Source organism: Zingiber officinale, chromosome 2B (genome assembly GCF_018446385.1).
Source record: "Zingiber officinale cultivar Zhangliang chromosome 2B, Zo_v1.1, whole genome shotgun sequence".
In the NCBI taxonomy this organism is placed as follows: Eukaryota; Viridiplantae; Streptophyta; class Magnoliopsida; order Zingiberales; family Zingiberaceae; genus Zingiber; species Zingiber officinale.
The window spans coordinates 40,371,088-40,393,748 of record NC_055989.1 but is presented as its reverse complement, the minus strand read 5'-3'; the positions used below and the strand labels follow the sequence as shown (position 1 = coordinate 40,393,748).

The following is a 22,661-nucleotide window of genomic DNA, read 5'->3' as shown; positions in this document are numbered from 1 at the left end:
TACACTACATTACAATTAAAATTCAAACCTTAATTCTTTTAATTATTTGTTAAAAGACCTCACCATTATCAGTAGGGCTTGGAAGCATTGTTTTTTGCTTCCTCACGTATTTGCTTCTGACTCATAAATTGTCACACATATTTGGGACTAATATTTGAATTTAGTTATATTTTGTACGTAAACTTTTAGTTAATCAATCTTAAATTTGTAGGTGTTTCGGCAATTTATCAAAAAACATACTACAGTTAATGTATTTATCAAAAAGTGCATTATGATTTTGTATTTATCAAAAGGCACAGGTAAGTGATGTATATTACCGAATATAACCCTACCGCCAACCAACACCTCTGATCAGTCATCAATTCCCAGACATCCGAACCACATTTTTAAAAAACTTAGATATTAAAAAAAACGATCATTAGGGTACCTCCCTCCTTCGTGACATGCGAGTGCAGCTCGGTCTTGTGAAACCCTAGTTTAGTGTTCGTGAGCCATCAGTTCGAGTTTTTCTCAAGCACCATCTAGCTAGCATTTCAGTTTAATTAAAAACCAAGAGTGTTCGTGAGCCATCAGTGAAGGATTCTAGGGTTTACATTACATTAATCAGCTAGTATCATAATGGCGCAAAGACGTCGATCGGGTGAATCATCATCCTCGCCACATCAATTAGCTGTAAAGGTTATCATTTTACAAACTCTGTGATATTGAGAAGCTGAACTAGTATGATTTAAATTTTTTTTATTTTTATAAAGTATAGGGTTCAGTTGATGTTGGACAGAAACTGCATTGGAACAGTGTCCTCGGTCACTTTAAAAGTTTTTTTCAACCATCCACGAAGAAAGGAACGCATGGAGGCGGTGTTATTTTACATGACCGACACATAGTGCTGATCAAACAGTCACCATTTCGTATTTTTTTGGACATAGAAGATATGCAGCACATCCGTGGGATTTTGGTAAATATATTTGAAAATTGGGATTCAAGTAGTCAAACCTTTAGATTCTCAGGTACAATTTATAAATTTGTATTTTAATTACAAAGTAGTTGTATGGTAAAATTTAAGCTTTTGCTAAACGTGGGGCTGATACGATGCCTATCAGGCCCAACGTGGGCCTGATACGATGGAGTATCAGTTCTTGATATGACATTATATCATGTCCACGGTGTTCCTAATACTTTTGTATGTGTTGGTAGAATTCTAATAATAATTTAACTTGGTCAGGTGTTCCGGTTTGCTTCACAAGAGGAGACGTTTCATTGCTGCTCGGTATTGCAGACCGAGGAGCTTCAATTCCGATTGATTCAGCTAAAGCATCCAGTGACCTTTTTCTAACTTACTTCTCAAACAAAAAAGAAGCTACTAGATCAAGAATTGAGGAGTTGCTTAAATTTTATGGCAATCGCGTTGAAGTCGAAGATGATGTTTTATTATTTTGCAAATTCTATATTTTGTATATATTTGTTTGTGTCTTATTTTCTTCTAGTACATATAAGGTCCCGTTAAGTCTTATAGATATAGTAGATGATTTTGAGAATCTTGATAGATTCAACTGGGTTGAATCAATCCATGAATTTATGGCTCCACAATTACCTAAGATTAGGGACATATTTTCATCAACTGAGACAAAACATGCTAACACCAACCTCCCTTACCTAAAGGGATTTGCTGGTCTTTTGGCAGTAAGTGTTTAATTTGTGTGAAAATTTTTAATATTTTGCGAACAATTATAAAATAGTTAACCCTTGTCATGGTGAATCAGGCATGGTTTTTGGAGCATGTTCCAATCCAAAAACCATACAAAATAAAAGGAGCCAGAATAAATAAGTGGAGGAATATTCCTTCACATATTAGTAAGGTGAGAGAAATGATTAACCAAGTTTCATCTGAAGAGGTAAATTTAGAATACTTTGACTATAGTTTGGTAAAAAAGTATGGTTTTAACATGTGGTTTAATATTCTTACAGGTTGTGATTAACCTAATCCCTAACCAAGATGAAAGATCATTGGTTGAGAACCTTGCTGGCGTTGAGGACAGTCCACATGCAATGGAGGCATCACAAATTGAAGTGAGTGTAGGAGGAAGGCAGATTAATAAGGATTGTTGTAATTGCATTATTCAAGCAAACATAAATAAAGAGCTAACAATGGAGAACATGCAATTGAAGGAGAGGGTGAAAGAGTTACTTAAAATAGTTGAAAAAAAAGGCATGGAATCTCAATATAGCGAGCCTGTAGACGATCCTCAAATTGAACCTGTAGGTGTTACAACAAGAAGTAGGAGAGGACGTGACAGAAGTCGCTATGATTACAGGGATACTCCAATTGATAGTCCATTGTGGCTCAAAACTTTACCTAAGAGGCAGTGTAGAAATATACATATAAGTGAGCCTGCGGAAAAAGTTACAAGTATAGGAGAAGGAAAAAAATTTGTCAAAGAATATGTTGTTATGGGCAAGGGGAAAGGAAAAATAGGTTTGGATGAAATGGAAGAAGAAATTAATATTGTACAAATGATGGAAGATAAATCTGATGAAGAGGCAGACAAGGATGTAGAAATGTTTGCCAAATATGACAAAATGAGGAAACAAGCAATTGTTGTAAGACGATATATGCAAATTTCTTTACAATTTGTTAGATATAATGGATTATCTAATTGCCTTTTTTGTTTGTATGCATAGTATGTGAAGAAGCAATTTAAGTCTTCCAAGAAAAAAAAACAAGACGAAGAGGTGGCGTACTTGTTAAAAGCCTTGGAGGAAATAAAGTACGTAAATTAAATAGTTGAATAGTAAAGTATAATATATGCATATCTGATTACATATTTGGGCTAAGGTTATCAAAAAGAAATTTGTAAAAATAATCTGTGATTTGTTTACTTTGTAGGTTTACAAATGATATAGTTTGGGAGGAACCACCCTTTTGTTTAAATTTGTATTCCCTTTTATCTGGTGTGAATGGAGAAATGTTGACAAGAGGGGATGTAATCGACACGTATTGTAAAATTTTATTTAGGGGGCATTCCCGTCTGGAAGCACATACAACAAGTCAATATATTGTTCAACATTCTTCACAGTAAGGAATTGATTTGATTATAGTTAAAAATAGAATTCTTTTTATTAGTTGGTTATGTATGTATGACTTTGCATATTTGTAGTCATTAATGAAATCGTCAAGTAAGTTTGCCTTCCAACACATGATAAAGACGGATAGACGAGATGAAGAGGTAAGGTATATATTTATACCTTTGTGCAGTGATAATGCACACTTCCACTTGCTGGTGGTGGACACCAAATCAATGACGTTCAATCAGTACAATTCTCTTGCAAGTGGAAGTAAATACAAATATGAATTTGAAGCAGCGGTGAGCATCTAATAATAATGATATTGTTTGTATTTTAATATAAATGCTAGTTGATGGAAAATGAAAATTTCCTCTTCAATCTTCAGGTATCAGATTTTAAATTATATAGTCATGAGCACGTTGCTGCTATTCATCCAAACTTGGAAAGGCATTATCCGTTTGATAGATGAGTCTCTCGCACAATTGAATGTCCACAACAACAAGCAAGGTAAATCGAGCACAAGGTGTGAATATAAATAATTGATAAAAAATTATTGACAATTAAAATGCTATTGTTCTTTACAGCGTTGACTGTGGCTTCTTTGTGATGCAATACATTCGATGTCTCCTATATGATATGAAGATGGACTTCAAACAAGGAGACATGAAAAAGATTAGAATTGATGTAATGGTAGCAATTTTGAGGGATAAATATTTTCAAACATTGGATTAAATATCCAGTCTTGTAAGGCAAAAACTTGTATAGAATGTAAATGCAATTATTACGTAGTGTAGGACTTTTAATATCTTTGTATGTAGTCTTTGTTGTATAATACGGTGGTATGTAGTGTATGAGAAGATTAGAAACTGTCACTGGAATATTAATAATATTGCATAGTGATTAGTCAGAAATATAAATCATAAAATACAAAATGCAATGTTGGTGCTTATCAGTGGAAAGAGACAATGTATATAAGTTGTAATGCGCACCATTTCTATCTTCTCAAAACTGAAATCATGGTAACGGTTGGGCTTGTTTAAAAAATCAAATAGGCTCGGACCAACAGTCGGTTTCCAAAGCGCGTCACTAGGTTCCGTGCCAACTGCCACAGAGCAATACCTTATTAGAAATGGGGTATAAATACGTTTTGACACCAAATATACCATCTTCCCAGTTAGAACTTCACAGGGAACATGATTTCAGGTAGAACCAAGTAGGGGAGGGCCATCAGTGGGTTTTGGTGAAAACCCACTGATAGACCTAGACACATCGGATTGGACCCATTTCAGCTCTAGTGGTATTCTGGAGTTGCAAGGACTCAGAATCTGGTGGCAAATAAATGTTTAAATATTTATAGGTGCTGGAAAAAATTTAAAATACAATCAGCCTCCGTTGGGCCTGATATGCTTGGATATCAGGCTCAAAGTGGCCTTGACACTTATAAATGGCAACTGGCACGGAGTCATACTTCGTAATCCATGGTGTATAAATTATGTTTGACACCATAAATACCATCTCCCCACCAAGACCTTCACAGGGGACTTGATTTCATGAAAATTCAAGTAGGGGAGGGCCATCAGTGGGTTTTGGTCAAAACCCACTGATGGACCTAGACACATCGGATTGGACCCATTTCAGCGCTAGTGGTATTCTGGAGTTGCAAGGACTCAGAATTTGGTGGCAAATTATTATTTAAATATTTATAGGTGCTGGGAAAAATTTAAAATACAATCAGCCTCCATTGGGCCTGATATGCTTGGATATCAGGCCCAACGTGGGCCTGATATCCAAGCATATCAGGCCCAAAGTCGCCTTGTCACTTATAAATGGCAACTGGCACGGAGCCATACTTCGTAATCCATGGTGTATAAATTATTTTTGACACCATAAATACCATCTTCCCACCATGACCTTCACAGGGACTTGATTTCATGAAAATCCAAGTAGGGGAGGGCCATCAGTGGGTTTTGGTCAAAACTCACTGATGGACCTAGACACATCGGATTGGACCCATTTCAGCTCTAGTGGTATTCTGGAGTTGCAAGGACTCAGAATCTGGTGGCAAATAAATGTTTAAATATTTATAGGTGCTGGGAAAAATTTAAAATACAATCAGCCTCCGTTGGGCCTGATATGCTTGGATATCAGGCCCAACGTGGGCCTGATATCCAAGCATATCAGGCCCAACGTGGGCCTGATATGAATATCATTTAATAAAGCAGTATTCTATCTCCCCCTAATATAAACTCCAAGCATTCTTACAGGGGCCTGATCAAAATAATAAAATAACATCAATTTTAATAGTCACCTTCCATAGGGTAGAAAAGAAAAGGTGTGCACTGTTCCGTGCCAACTGACACGGAGCCATACTTCGTAATCCATGGTGTATAAAATATGTTTGACACCGTAATTATCATCTCTCCCCCATGACCTTAACAGGGGACTTGATTTCATGAAAATCCAAGTAGGGGAGGGCCATCAGTGGGTTTTGGTCAAAACCCACTGATGGACCTAGACACATCGGATTGGACCCATTTCAGCGCTAATGGTATTCTGGAGTTGCAAGGACTCAGAATCTGGTGGCAAATAAATGTTTAAATATTTATAGGTGCTGGGAAAAATTTAAAATACAATCAGCCTCCGTTGGGCCTGATATCCAAGCATATCAGGCCCAAAGTGGCCTTGACACTTATAAATGGCAACTGGCACGGAGCCATACTTCGTAATCCATGGTATATAAATTATGTTTGACACCATAAATATCATCTCCCCACCAAGACCTTCACAGGGGACTTGATTTCATGAAAATCCAAGTAGGGGAGGGCCATCAGTGGGTTGTGGTCAAAACCCACTGATGGACCTAGACACATCGGATTGGACCCATTTCAGCGCTAGTGGTATTCTGGAGTTGCAAGGACTCAGAATTTAGTGGCAAATCATTATTTAAATATTTATAGGTGCTGGGAAAAATTTAAAATACAATCAGCCTCCGTTGGGCCTGATATGCTTGGATATCAGGCCCAAAGTGGCCTTGGTATGGTATCCTTTCTTATAAATTTAATTTACAATAATTTTATTCACTATAAATTTTAGTTACACAAACAGTAAATCATTACTACAATAAATTATTATAATTGTTCACTATTTCTATAGTTTAAAATTTTTGTCAGACATGATTTTGTGTCCAAGTCTAAATCTATAAGCTCTCATATCAACTTGTACAAAGTCTGTAGATCTCCGGAACATCAAACTCTCTGCATAGCGCATTATAAAAAAAGCACAATCCAACCTACAAAACAAATGCACAATCCATCATAGAAAAGGCAAATAGAATTATTATGGAACATACACTAATACTTACGATTTGCTTTGTGTGGGGCAAATAACTTGCATCGTTTTATACTCTCTCCCGGAGAATGGTTCTAAACCTTTATGTCATATGTGATAGTATGACCAGTTCAGCTCCTTAAAAAACAACACCTACAAATATCAAACCATAGTAATTAATACATAAACAATGATTATTGGATATAAGAAATTTGTTACTTACAGTTTGATTAAAAACAGAAGTGTAATTTTCTGTGGTGCCAAGAGAGTTATAATGAATTATTTGTCGTTCCTCCAGGTCCATGACCATTAGATGCCAATGATCATCTTGGTTATGTAGAGGACAAAAAATATATCTAATGTCCTTGTCGTCATCTATTTTTGCAGTTTGTTTCAATGCATCCACGTGCATCATTCCGAACAAGTCGTATACAAATAATAGAGCTATTATGGTGACTGCATCCAATATATAATTTAAACAATTTACAATGAGATAAGGGACATACTGGGAATCCAACCCCACAAAATATGGATGGGTGGTATGGTGAGTTAGAGTGTTTGGCTTCATTAGCAAGAATATTCCAATAAACATTTATGCAATCCCCATTGGTATATTGTGTCCAATCAAATATTGTCATAAAAGATTGCATATCTAAGGAGAAATTATCATTTGCCCATATTGGTTGCACCGTCACCCTACACACAAGTATACAGTCAATGGTATTTAATAAATTGAAAATAAAAAAATTATCATTAAACTCCAATAATAATCCTTTGTTGACATGTGGGTTAAGAATTTAGGTTGGCAACTACGTTACCTTAACTGACTGAGCTTCAACAATGCATCGGCTATCACATCATCTTTGCTCTTTTTAAAAAATATTTTTGCTTGCTGAGATAATTAAAATAATACTATGTCATTAAGGATTCTAAAATAACAACTTACCTACTCTCGACCGTACCTTCAATATTTTGGTTTTGACCTTGTTAATTTCATGACATTGTGTTTCTATCTGTGATGAACTTGTATTTTCTATCTTTGATGGTGCAGGAGCATCTGGTTCGACACTAAGAACAACCTGTTTGCCTTTTTTTTGGTGCATTGGGATATCAACCTTCTCTGGGTTCTCTTTCTTTTGGGGCCTACCCGAAAATTAGTTGGAATTATAGGCAGATTAGGGTCTATGCCTTCTGATGCTGGGTCTATGCCTTCTGATGCTCTTGGCTCCCCTGATATGCTCTATATGACTTGTTGGAGCTCTTTAATCTTATTTTCAGCATCGGCTATGATTTTGTCTTTTACAGTTAAAATTCTGTTATCCACGTCAGAATTTATAGTGTCAGCCTTGTTGCCACTCGTATCCCGTTCTTTACGCAGTTCACTTATTTGTTGATCATTTTCTTTAAGCATAGCTTCCATATCAGCAATCACAATATCCTTTGCTGCTACTAGACTATCCTTTTCTTCTATCACCGTTGCCAAGTTTTTATTAGCTTCCTCCAAACTTTAAGAAGCTTTATATAATTCTTGCTTTAAACTCTCAATTTTGTTATCCTTTTCCTTGCACAAACTACAATCTACGGTATCGTCACACTGGAGTTGGCCTTCTTCGGCTTGATGTAAAGATCCTTGGCCAACCAACTCAAGATACTCAGATGGCTGAGGCTGGTTTGGTAGTAAATTAAACTCTGATTCTGTCGGAATTAAATCTACTAAAATTTTATCTGCAGTTACACGGTCTATCATTTTTTTTACTGTGTCAACATGATAGTTAGGCCACCTCCATCGTAGTATTCTTGGCAATTTTTCTGGATGGTCTGGATCAATAATGCTGATGTGCTCACACACCCATACCTACAATATGATTATAAAAGTAATTCATAATCTTTACACATATCTTGCTATATATGTAATCGGACTTACAGCTAAAATATTTGGAAATCCCTTTAGCAAGGGGGCCTTGGGCGTTGCATCAGCAACCTGTGGTTTTGGTCTTAATGTAAGCTCCAATCCAATGGAGTCTAATTGTTGAGCCATGAAACTGTATACTGCATTGCACCAGTTAAACCTAGCTAAGTTCTCAAAATCATCTACACAGTCAATTAGGGAGAGCACAGGTATTCTGAGAACACTACTACTCCCACAAAACAGAACTGTTGTAAAAAAAATACAGGATAAAAAGCTGACAGTACAGCTTGTCGTTTGATCTAGACTTCCTAATCAGTTTCTCTAAATGTTTGGAAGAACAATCCGATTCTCAGAAAAACTCCATGTACAGTGCGCTTGAAGCCTCATTTAAATCGAGACGAACTATATCTCCATTGTCGGGTAGGCCAAGAATCAGTCCCACATCTACCTTTGTAAAATTGAGCTTCTTCCCATGGAAGATAAAGTTTTTTTCCTCATGATCCCAGTTATCAAACATATTTTGTACCTGAGCTCTTACAAAAGAACTATCAGGGAGGTCGAGGATCCAGGAAAAAGGTGTGCCTCGAATCATCTGTTCTTGTTCTGCAGTCGGGTTAACAGAAGAGATAAACTTTCTGAAGTGGCAAATGGTACTTTTCCAGTTCATTCTTTTAGTTCTTCCTCTGTTGACGTAACTTTGATAATTTGGTCGATCAGCACACAGACTTGTGGAGACTTCTTTTGTTGCCATTGCGAACCTACGTACTGTATAACCACACACAGAAAAACAACTCTTAGTTCCCGTAATAACGACTACGCTCTTATTCTAACACACCCACACAAACCCTAGGTTAACCGGTTATAGAAAGCTTAACTAAATGAGCAACCGACCTCCGTACGGAAATGATTCTTGAACGCCGGTGAAGGAAGAGTGGGTTTTGGCCCGGAGCTGCGTTGAATGGCTTTGAGAAGAAGATGAAGACCGAAGCAGGAGAGTGTGCGCTTTTGCAGATTGAAACTTGAGCCTGATATCTCATTAATTTATTTTATTTAATCGCATCGATTTATGTGTAAGATTATTTATTATTATTTTGAAATATTACTTTTTATATTAAAAGCCCCACGTTGGGCCTAATATCCAAGCATATCAGGCCCAACGGAGGCTGATTGCATTTTAAATTTTTCCCAGCACCTATAAAAATTTAAATAATGATTTGCCATCAGATTCTGAGTCCTTGCAACTCCAGAATACCACTAGCGCTGAAATGGGTCCAATCCGATGTGTCTAGGTCCATCAGTGGGTTTTGACCAAAACCCACTGATGGCCCTCCCCTACTTGGATTTTCATGAAATCAAGTCCCCTGTTAAGGTCATGGGGGAGAGATGATAATTACGGTGTCAAACATATTTTATACACCATGGATTACGAAGTATGGCTCCGTGCCAGTTGGCACGGAACAGTGCACACCTTTTCTTTTCTACCCTATGGAAGGTGACTATTAAAATTGATGTTATTTTATTATTTTGATCAGGCCCCTGTAAGAATGCTTGGAGTTTATATTAGGGGGAGATAGAATACTGCTTTATTAAATGATATTCATATCAGGCCCAACGGATGCTGATTGTATTTTAAATTTTTCCCAACACCTATAAATATTTAAATAATGATTTGCCACCAGATTCTGAGTCCTTGCAACTCCAGAATACCACTAGCACTGAAATAGGTCTAATCCGATGTGTCTAGGTCCATCAGTGGGTTTTGACCAAAACTCACTGATGGCCCTCCCCTACTTGGATTTTCATGAAATCAAGTCCCCTGTGAAGGTCTTGGTGGGGAGATGGTATTTATGGTGTCAAACATAATTTATACACCATGGATTACGAAGTATGGCTTCGTGCCAGTTGCCATTTATAAGTGTCAAGGCCACTATGGGCCTGATATGCTTGGATATCAGGCCCACGTTGGGCCTGATATCCAAGCATATCAGGCCCAACGGAGGCTGATTGTATTTTAAATTTTTTCCAGCACCTATAAATATTTAAACATTTATTTGCCACCAGATTCTGAGTCCTTGCAACTCCAGAATACCACTAGCGCTGAAATGGGTCCAATCCGATGTGTCTAGGTCCATCAGTGGGTTTTGACCAAAACCCACTGATGGCCCTCCCCTACTTGGATTTTCATGAAATCAAGTCCCCTGTGAAGGTCATGGTGGGGAGATGGTATTTATGGTGTCAAACATAATTTATACACCATGGATTACGAAGTATGGCTCCGTGCTAGTTGCCATTTATAAGTGCCAAGGCCACTTTGGGCCTGATATGCTTGGATATCAGGCCCACGTTGGGCCTGATATCCAAGCATATCAGGCCCAACGGAGGCTGATTGTATTTTAAATTTTTCCCAGCACCTATAAATATTTAAATAATGATTTGCCACCAGATTCTGAGTCCTTGCAACTCCAGAATACCACTAGCGCTGAAATGGGTCCAATCCGATGTGTCTAGGTCCATCAGTGGGTTTTGACCAAAACCCACTGATGGCCCTCCCCTACTTGGATTTTCATGAAATCAAGTCCCCTGTGAAGGTCTTGGTGGGGAGATGGTATTTATGGTGTCAAACATAATTTATACACCATGGATTACGAAGTATGGCTCCATGCCAGTTGCCATTTATAAGTATCAAGGCCACTTTGGGCCTGATATCCAAGCATATCAGGCTCAACGAAGGCTGATTGTATTTTAAATTTTTTCCAGCACCTATAAATATTTAAACATTTATTTGCCACCGGATTCTGAGTCCTTGCAACTCCAGAATACCACTAGAGCTGAAATGGGTCCAATCCGATGTGTCTAGGTCCATCAGTGGGTTTTCACCAAAACCCACTGATAGCCCTCCCCTACTTGGATTTTCATGAAATCAAGTCCCCTGTGAAGGTCTTAGTGGGGAGATGATATTTATGGTGTCAAACATAATTTATACACCATGGATTACGAAGTATGGCTCCGTGCCAGTTGTCATTTATAAGTGCCAAGGCCACTTTGGGCCTGATATGCTTGGATATCAGGCCCACGTTGGGCCTGATATCCAAGCATATCAGGCCCAACGGAGGCTGATTTTATTTTAAATTTTTCCCAGCACCTATAAATATTTAAACATTTATTTGCCACCAGATTCTGAGTCCTTGCAACTCCAGAATACCACTAGCGCTGAAATGGGTCCAATCCGATGTGTCTAGGTCCATCAGTGGGTTTTGACCAAAACCCACTTATGGCCCTCCCCTACTTGGATTTTCATGAAATCAAGTCCCCTGTGAAGGTCATGGTGGGGAGATGGTATTTATGCTGTCAAACATAATTTATAGCTCCGTGCCAGTTGGCACGGAACAGTGCACACCTTTTCTTTTCTACCCTATGGAATGGATTACTACACTCCCTTTGTGCATGTTTTAACACATCTATATTTCACTACATATTAATGTGACTTTGAAATTACGAACCCCTTCCTGTTGAATTGAAATGTATCGCATTTTTATTTGACACAATGGAGATATGGTGTGAAGTATTATTTCTGCCTTGCAGGTGATGGTTTACACTTCTCATACCTACCATAAAACTGTAACACAAACTAAATACTCCATAAACGTATATAACAGAAACATCACTTTTAACAACTGTTTGTCTTACAAACCTATTTATGTACTTCATACAAAACATATGCCTCAACTCCTCCAATTTAAAATTCAGTCAAGATCTAGGGGCTGGCGGCATTCTACAGGTCCTCCGATTATGGCCCAGTTGTTTGCACCTGCTGCATTTGATTTTTACCTTCCCATTATGTTTTGACTCGATCCTTGCCTTCTTTCGCCTACCAGGCTGCACAAGGCTACGGGGACATAGCACTATAATGTTGTTGACACCCCTAGGCCAAAATTCTTTGCTTCGACAGGGGTAAATACGATCCATGTATGTCGTTTTCCAATTATGTGAATGAAAGTAATGCTCACAATATGGGAGTGTATCCATGTTCCGGTGAATTATCACGACATTTGCATGTGAGCAAGGCAATCCTGAAATTTGAAACTCCCCACAGTTACAATATTTTCTCTCCAAATCAACAATGTATGAAGCACCCCATGTCTCTACTTCCATTTCGGATCGAGAGTAGGGGTGGACTTTATATCGTCTAGCTTTCTCTCTCCTTGATTGCATTTCTTTAGTAGCATGAGGTGTCAACGCTACATACCATTTCGACGCTTCCTCCTTACGGTTACAGAACCATTGAGCTACCTTTCTTCTGGTATTATCAATTAACCTGTTTATCGGAAGTTCACGCGTCTCCTTGAACAAAGCATTTAAACTCTCTACACAATTGGTGGTTAGCATTATGTACCTTCTCCCACTAAAGTGTGCATTAGCCCATCTTTTAGGGTCAATGTTCTGAAGCCACTTATGAGCATCTGGATATTTTTCAAGAATGGACTGCATTATGAGATCATATTGTAGTGTTGTGTTTGCTCGAGCAGCTGCCCAAAACAACCCTAAACCTGACCTACTGCCAGTATCTGTTACCATATTGCAAGACATGTGGTGGCAACAAAAAGCATGATGGGCAGTAGGGTATACTTTCCTAACTGCTGCTATAATGCCACGATGTCTATCTGATACTATACTCATTGACTCTAGATCAACATTAAAGAATCTCTTTGTATGATCCAGAAACCACTCCCATGCAGACCCACATTCAACTTCAGCGATTCCAAAGGCTACTGGGAGGACATTGTCATTAGCATCTATTGATGTAGCCATCAACAACACACCCGGATATTTGCCTCTTAGGTGTGTGGCATCAATTCCAATTAATTTACGCAGATAAGACCTAAATACTCTCCTACAAGCTCCAAAACCCCAAAAACATCGTTGGAACTGATTATCCCCATTCCTGTGTAGTGCAACATAGGTTTCATGATCCCTTACTCTTAACTCACGCAGATATAGTGGAAGATCTCTATATGCTTGATCATAATCTCCAACAACTTTCTTCATCGCTTTCTCTCGAGCTATGTAAGCTTTTTTGTAGGATATGGTCACTCCGAACCTGGCTTTTATATCTGCTATAATCATACTTTGCTTGTATTGTTCATTAGCAAGAAATTGCTCTTCAACAAAAGAAGCTACAAAGGATGAACAGCATGCTTGATGATCAGCACTTTCCCTAATGGTGCCACATTGGTGTTCCTTTATATATTTCGTAACAATGAACTCGACATCCCCCCTGGCAACTACTCTCCACTTACACGGTTGATTGAAGCAGACAGCTTTTACTTTATTTTTCCGAGTGTCAACTGGATTATATCTCATATGTTTAACCATGGCATGCTTCACAAGTTGATTCTTGAACTCTTGTCGAGACTGAAATATCTGTCCTACAAAAAATTCATGCTGATCTGTTGCCTCTTCAATTGGCCTTTGGAGCAATCAAGAATTTAGAATATATGGATCATCAGTTATTGGGAACTCCTCCTCTAAGTCACTATACTGCTCTTGAGATATTTCATATTGTTCAATCTGCATATCATCGGCAAAGAATTCTTGTACATTTGTATTGCATTGCATTTCCTCTCCATTTCGGTTATAATACCCTTCCTCCTCACTCCAACTAGGCTCATAGTAATCAACAAGTGTTGCACACGGGTTCAGAACCTCATCTTCTTGAATACTAGCTTCTTCATTTAGATCAAATGTGAAATTACTGCTCGTATTTCTATTTGTGTTATGCACACAAGTATACTGTGAAGATGATGGAATATTTGTTCTGGATACTTCTCCTACATTATCTGCATGTCCAATGCTAGAAGTTGCATCAAGAGTATTCCATATCTCATATAGAATTTCGTCAGTTATATGATCATCCCTGATAAATAAATTAAAAAACTATTTTAGTAAATTTGCAACTACATAATCATTTTTTGTAGTTAAATTGTAATTTTGCTCAAACTAGGAACGGTCTGATGTAAAAGCAAAGTTTTAACCACATAACACATTATCGATATCAGGCTCTACGTGGGCCTGATATCATAGATATCAGGCTCTACGTGGGCCTGATATCATAGATATCAGGCCCACGTTGGGCATGATCTCATAGATATCAAGCCACTTTTGAAGCAGATACTTCTTGTAAACTAGGACCACCACTGACTAAACCCTAGCCAAACTTAACTATCAAAGTCAAAAACTAATATGAATTAAATCGATTAAGTCTTCTATTACATCATAATTCAGGTGTTATTGAATATTATTCCCCACACAACCAAAATTAACCATAATACTACTTTTTGCTGCCACCCTTCACAGACAAATGGTGTACTTTTTATTTACCTTCACTACCCTATTTTACAGTAAAAAAATCCATACATACATGTCTAAATCTTTAAATGTGTGCTTCTACTCATTTCCCTCTTGCAAGAAGTTTGTCCTTCTCGGCTGACCTTCTTAACTTAATTTGTCCTTGGTCTCCTCTAACAACTCTTACGTAATTATGTCATAAACCTAACTGGTCTATTGCAATCGCCAACCACCACGAGCAGTAATGGCAAACGCAGGGTTCATATTTTTTTTTCTTTCAAGTTTATAACACCACACAGAGGGACGAAGGGAGAGAGACGGTGAGAAGACGTTTATCCGAACCACAAATTATTTTTCTATTCTACTTTCGGCTTGGATGCTTGGAAAAATGTGTTTGAAAAAGACGGTTGCCAGGTTAGCCAGAGGGGTAATCTGGGGATTGATTTTTGTAAACTCCGTTTTTTGGTAAATACAAAACTGTGATGCGTTTTTTGGTAAATACATTAACCGTAGTACGTGTTTTGATAAATTGCCGAAGATTTAAACTAACGTTCAAGCAAAATATGACATGCAAAGAAGGCCGCCACTATTTTACCTAGTAATAATTTTTAGTTATTAAAAAAGAATAATGGAATCTTATGCTCAAGTAAATATGCAATTCGCTAAGGCGGATGGGTAAATTACGGTGCACTTGATGCGAATTAAGAGTTCAAGAGTCAGAGTTAGGTACGGTGAAATGCCTCTATGATGGAGCTGGCCGATCCTAGAATACTATGAACGGAGTCGCATAGTTTGTTTGAAGCAAAAATTGAGAGCGACAAAAATACCATAAACATGTGGGGGGTTATGTCCATATCAATCTCAAATTGGTAGCTTTGATGTGACAAGGAACTAACCTGTCTGGTGGATCAAAAGACGCATAGTGCTATCGCTAGATGTTCCCATAAGAACGCATTATAGTTTACCATAAAAAGTCTGACTCACAAAAACTATCGAACACAATAGACAACTCTATGAAGTCATGAACCATTATTACTCGAGGATCACAATATTTTCATGTCCATGTCACTGAGTAGCATATGAAATGAGCAGAGTTTTAACTGCGTAGAGATGCTTGAGGAACACTAGGCAAGCCAAATTCATTCTCAGCCTGCATCCGCACAAACAAAGATGTCAGCAGGAGCCACAGACTAATGATGAACAAATATCTCAACAGAGCTCAGATAAAAGGATTGAACAATCATAACTCGAGACAGGTACCAAGCCATTAAAAGCAATGTATGGCTATAGAGCCAAAGCATCAACAAGGCTACAAAATATCAGTGTAAAGTTTGAGGAAAGCACAAAAAGGTAGCAATTATTAGGCATGGGAAACAATTGGCAAAGTTAGGTTCAATATATCATAAAAATTTGGCAAAGATAGGGTAAAAGAGTAAAAGAGCTGAGTGTTACAATTGCCAAAAAGATATTTCAAATTGTATGATTCATTTATTATATTGTACAATAAAAATTGCAAATATATCATAATCACAGAAAATTGGATGCAGAAAGAGAAACTTCCATTAAATTTCCTAGTAAACAGTGCGAGTATTAAGCATTTACAAGTTATGGATATACCTGGGGCCTTGCTCTGTTGACCATTGCTGCAGCATTACCCATTGGAGCTGCAGGTAAGTTCAGTTCTGCGTCCAGATCAGATTCCTTATCTGGTTGAAGATAGGATGGAACTGCATCAGATTCTGTTTCTGTTCCCATATCAGCTTCCAGAGCATCTAGCTCTGCATATATTATCAGAACCAATAAATAAAAGACCTAAAATGACAACCAGGTAACTTGTAAAGTGTGTAAGAATATCATACCGCCCATTAACTCTTCCTCATCAATGTCATCAGGGACATTGTAACTTCTTCCCAGAGATTCCTGGATCTCTGTACTAATATCCATCATATCTATCATTTCATCTTGCATACTCTGCATTTAATAATAATTTCAGATACCAAGAACAAAAACTCCACAATTTCAGGTTCCTAGACCAAACTGAGATGAATGATAAAATCGTACACAAATCTTTTAGCTTATATTATATGTAAAACAAACATACATCTATGGCTGAAATATTCACAGTTTTCATCACCCCTTTCAACTCCTTGTTTGCAGATTTTAGTGCTGACATCTGGAAAAGTTGTCAATATTTTGTATCAGCAAAAGACAAACAAGTTAGAGCAATAAAATTTTAATTGAAGCTTCAAAACATACTGTCTGTTGAGCATCTTTAAGTCCCTCCGTAGCAAAAGCAACTTGATCAAGGTTGTATGTCTGGTTATATATCATGTCACGTTGCCCCTCATACCTAGTCAAAAGGAAGTGGAAATTGTCCATTGCCCAATAAATAGTGCATTTATGCATGCAATAAAACAAAATCATTAAAGTGATGCAAGGGAAATATCAGCTAGTAGCATCTTTATTCAACTAATAAAGCTAAATTCAAAATCAAACTACTCAAAATGCAAGGGAAATATCAGCTAGTAGCATTTTTATTCAACTAAAAAGATCAGTTGAAATTCAAAGTATTTATAATGCAAGGGAAATATCAGCTAGCAGCATCTTTATCTGACAAAATAGAATAAGTTCAAAGTGAACTATTCTGATAGTGTAAACAAGCTGTTTACAATTAACAAACTTAAAGGTTTGTTAAGCTCATCAAACTAGAAATCCATGCTCATCCGTTTCTGGAGATGTTATACTTGGATCCACAACCCCATCCAGCATCATTGTGAAAGTCATTGGTTTGCACTGGGAAGAAGGCTACATTACAAATTTAAAATCATGAATCTTCACAACTCTGATTATTTTGGCTGCACATGGAGCACTAGAAATAGCAATATGGGAGTAATTATCAAACCAAAACTTCATCACCAATAGTGACTGGAGAAAAGCGTGGCAGCATGGCATACAACTAGCAAGGGTTTTGCTTGTTAGGCTCAACCCATTTATAACTTCAACAGCTTTAAGACAGGGAAAAGTACTAAAACAAGGCTATGGCCCAAAATAATTTTGTAAAATAAAGCCAAGTGTGTGTTGCTACACCTAGTTTACAATTGATCTGTTTGTTCATGGCTCTCAAAGAATCTCATAAAAGATTGAACAATAGGCTTCCCTCTGTTTGTAAAGGATGACTACAAGAATAGGAATAGAAGCCACGCCTTAGCTCATTGACTAGTTACCCAAGTTATGTAGAAGATTCCGGTACACAGGTGTATCTATTGCGAGAAATCTTGTAATATGATAACTTACTAAACTATGCCCTTTCTGAAGTATGGCATATCTCCAAATAAAATAAAAAGTCAAAATGAGAGCAGACAGACATACTAAAAAAACAGAAGATTTTAAGAACCATGGGACAGTGAGAATAAAATTTAAATTAAACATGGAAGTGAAATTTGAAAATCAATTCGAACCAAAACCTTTTGTACTTAGTAAAATTTTTAGTGGATGAAATAGAGCTTCTGGTAAAATAATCATATTAAACACAAACTTGAGCGAACACATAATTGAAACTAGTTGAAAGAAAGATTGTGAGAGTAGTCCTCTATCTCTAAGAAGTGGAAGAATGTTCGTCTACTTCAACATACCTTATGGAATGAAAAGACATAACTAAGAATGATAATGTTGGGCTACTTCATTATACCTGGTGGAATGAGATGGCATACTTAAAAACTATGACAATAATATACACAATCTAGAGTAAGTTATAAGCATGTCAAATAAAAGAACAGTAGCTGGACAAAGAAAGCATACATACAATACAAAAATGCTTTTAGGGGATAAAAGAGCAATGAAATGTATAATAATATGAATATTACCAAAGTAAGAAGGCATTTCAGTCTAAAAAATCATATGTTTAGATGAATGTAAGAAGACAAATATAACCTACATCCGCCTTTGCTTAAGAACCCTCATTGCTCGAGCTTTAACAGCCTCTTGAGCAGGACCAGGTCGAGTTTTCTTAATCTGCTCCTTGTATCTAGCTAATTCAGCATCAAGCTTCTTGATTTTCTCATCAACCGTTTCACCTCTTTTATTTATCTGAAAATTTTTGCCATAAGTGGCAGAAAAGAGATTATAACAGATATCATTTCCAAATTCTGCATATAGAATAAACGAGATATCACAGCAATGAGTGGATGCAGCTCATGTTTAAAATTACTCTTATTTAAACAACAAAACATAAATAATTATTTCAAGTCTGAAGAAAGGCATGTGTGAACTAGAAGCAATATTTTCAAAAATTTCAAAATCTTGAAGAAAAATCAAAATCATTAAATAAGGAACTGCTAGCCTTCTACAAGGTGCATAGGCTACAATGTTGCTTGAGAAAGTAAGCTTTCTGATCAATCAGCAAAGTGATCTGCATACCTCAGTTTTATTGGCTCATTATCATTCATTGTTTAGGACGTTGATGCATTGTCGTTAACTAGGGTGTAAATGAACCAAGCCGCTCATGAGCTATTCGAAACTCGATTCGATAAAAACTCGTTTGAGCTCGTTTAATAAGACTTGTTAAGATAAACAAACCAAGTTCAAGCTTCACAATACTCAGCTCCTTAGCTCGTGAACATGTTCGTTAAGCTCATGAATCAACTTTTAAATGAAAAAATAATAGTTTTGATATTGAATTTATAGATTTTACACTCTACTTATGAAAAATATAGACAAATATATTAAATTTATTTATTAGAATAAAATTATAAATTTTAATAAGAATATTATAATTTTCTCTAAATATATAATTTAGTTTTTAATAAATATTTAAATTTATAATTTATATATATTAAGCTCGTTTAGGTTTGATAATTAGCATTTTGATGCATTATTTCTGCCCTTAATTTTCATGTTTTAATCATTTCATATGATTAATTGTTGATTTTTATCATGTGTTATTAAGTTGGATTCATATTATGGGTTTTATTATAATTCCTCCTATTTTTATGGATTTCTACTTATAATTGTGCACTTTTATTTTCTAGGGATTGAGCTCAAGTTGAGCCAAATTGAACCTAAAGGCTTGAGTCAATAAGAAGTCCAATCTAAAGAAATCTGAGCCATTGGATCACATCTAAAGCAAATTAAATAAAAGATTAGGATCTGATTAATTTTAGCTGTTCATCAAGATCTGGTTGATTCTAATCAATATGTGTAGAACTGGGACGATCTGAGCCGCTCATCTTGATCTATCCATCCTGACCTTTCAATGGGTTTCAGTTGATCTCGACCGTTCACTCAGATTTGATCTCAGTCTCTCCATCGGATCTGGGTTGATTAGGACCGTCGGATCGGATTTGGGGGAATAAATCCACAAAGCAAGCATTTCTAATCTTTTGATCGCATCTTCTCCCGTTCGGCTCCTTCTCACACGACCGCCGCTTCTTCTCCTTCACCGACGGCCAGCGGCCACCTCCACTCAACCATCGCCGCCGGCCGGACACCATCTCCTTCCCTCTTCTATTCACACTGCAGCCAAGAAGTTTCGCCTCTACCGCTCAGTCTTCTCTCTGTTCGTGATTTCCAGCGGCGACTTCTTCCAAGAGATTCGGCAGTCCACCTTTTCCCAGCAATAGATCTTCTCCAAATTTCTCCGGTCCGAGTAGCACTTCTTCTTTCACGTTCCGAGCAGCACTTCTTCTTTCACTTTCCGAGCAGCATTTCCTTCCAACAGTAGTTTGATCTTCGTGTGTTGGTTATGTTGATTTGGTTATGCATTGGTTTATTTCTGTGGATTGTTATTGTTGAATGTGAAATGCTTGTATTGATTTGAACTCCCTATGCTTAGATTGCATAAACTTTGACTAATTTGATTTTCGCACGCAACATATTCGATTAAATATCCCAACACCTTTTGTTATTTCATTGTCGCATTTAAGCTTGTTAAACTTCTTGCAATGTTTATTCTTGTCTTGTTTTAGCTTATTTGAAGGTTAGTTAGATTTGTGTCTTTTATTTTCATGCAATTAGGCTAGGGTAGATTAGCTTTCTTTAATGCTCTAAGTTACATTCCATGCTTAGTTTCTTTAGTTGCTTACTTTATGTTGTCTTTAATTTCCTTGCAATCATAGTTTAAGTTAGACTAGGTTTTCTTATTAGCATCGTCTTTCATTTACTATGTTAGGTTCATTTAATACTTTGTTATTTCATTCCTTAATTTAATTCTGTTAATGGTGAATCGTAGCGTAGAGTGACAATGCGCTATGAGATCACTACTAATGAATAGATAGGATGCCTTTAATTAATTAGGATTAGATTTCATACTTGCATTTCTCTTTTGTTCCTTAGGTTTAATTTCATACTTGTTTTGTTATTTCATACCGTAGTTCAAAATTCAAAACCCAAACCCCCAGTTTCATATCAAAATATCCAAAAGCCATAACCAATCCTGAAGTTATCATCCTATCGTTACATTCTTTGGGAGACGACCCAAGTCAGCTCTATACTACTTTAGTGTAGGGGGGTTCGGTAACTTTAATTGTAATTTGATAAGCTCCCGTAGTACGACACTCGAGCTCACATCAAGGCTCAATAAAAGCAAAAATAAGCTCGTGAGCCATGAATATATTCGTTAAATAAAGCTCGAATTCGGCTCGATTATAAATGAACCAAACTCAAACATTCAAGAGTTTGTCTCGGTTCGATTACACCCCTATTGTTAACCAATCTAAACTGGCTTGAAATGTGACACACAAAAAATTAAAGTAGGGGAATAAAGGATGTAACTACAAATAAAGAAAAACATAGAACTTCATTCCAAAACATATAGTAAGGTATAGGTTTATTTTAAGAGGAATGTGTTCAACTATAATCAATTACACATAAGAACAATATATTGTCCGACCTCCAAATTACAAAGTTGAAATATTTCTACGATTTTTACAGCAAACATAAGCAAAACATCAAATGAATCCTGACCCAAATTAAGAATCCAAGAAGTCCGCCCTTTCAAATTCCAACTAATCAAGATTGAGACTTCAAACACAAACATTGAACAGAAATGAAAATGGGCATTCAGTTATTTAACACAAGAGCCCCTTTCAAGTCATGAACCACGTTATGAAATTCCGAGAAAAAGAGATACTTGGAAAAGGAAAGTACGGAAATTAGGAAAAACAGACCCTATCAGTTGCTTCCTCGATCGTCGGTGGCGGATCCTTGTTCTTCTTGCCTCCAAACACCCGCCTCATCTCGGATCGTATCCAACCTTATTCCCAAGTCTCACTTTCACAAGACTGCGTCAGAGGACTCCTACGCTACGGCCACAATGAGGGCAGGCCCCGCGTGACGGAGATTCGGCGAAGACCTACCTGTCGAGTAGGCGATGGAAGAGAGAAGGGGACGATATCGACGAAGTGGTCAAAAAATGGCGAGGTGTCGCATTCAGCAAGGAGAGGAATCCTTCGTCGCGAGAAAACTCCTAATCGTTCGGATCTATTCCAATCAGTTCTCATCTATTTCCTCCTGCAATCTCTCTCTGCACCCTTCATGCTACAATTCACGCATCACAGTCGTTCATTCCAAAACACCAATTGAGGCTGTTTCTTGTTCGAAAAATTAAATATAAAATTTAAAAGAAAAACACATACACTTCAAATTAATTTATTAAAAGTGAAGGATGCAATTTTAAAAATAATTATATTTTACTTTATTTTAAAAAATATATAATTTTTTTTAAAAAAAACTTTTAGTTATCCAAAAGCCTTAAGTTTTTAGAAATATTTTTAAAACTAAAATGAAAATCATGGTAACAACAGCAACTAATGTTAATATGAACACTATGGGAGTTTATATGGGAGGCTTTCTCATGATCAAAGTAATAAAAATGTTAAATACAAAACTCTCTTGAACTAAAGTTGTCAAGCATGTTATGTTGGACAAATTTTTGAATTTTTACTTAAGATTTTACTTTTTCTCAAGTTTAAGTCCCTCCTCAATTGACTCGTTTTAGTCACTTGAGGGTAGCCAACTTATT

At 36.9% G+C, this 22,661-nt stretch overlaps 1 protein-coding gene across 1 annotated transcript; it reads right to left on the bottom strand.

The window, feature by feature from the left end:
- Positions 1 to 15,580: 15,580 nt before the first annotated feature.
- On the bottom strand, positions 15,581 to 22,083 carry LOC122045605 (vacuolar protein sorting-associated protein 60.1-like). Its single transcript, XM_042605893.1, has 7 exons — positions 21,808 to 22,083; positions 18,579 to 18,730; positions 16,901 to 16,994; positions 16,746 to 16,817; positions 16,504 to 16,615; positions 16,262 to 16,422; positions 15,581 to 15,794 (listed from the first exon to the last, which is right to left on the bottom strand). Exons 1-7 carry the CDS (start codon positions 21,874 to 21,876, stop codon positions 15,741 to 15,743), a joined length of 714 nt encoding a protein of 237 aa, XP_042461827.1. The 5' UTR covers positions 21,877 to 22,083; the 3' UTR covers positions 15,581 to 15,740.
- Between the last annotated feature and the right edge of the window lie 578 nt (positions 22,084 to 22,661).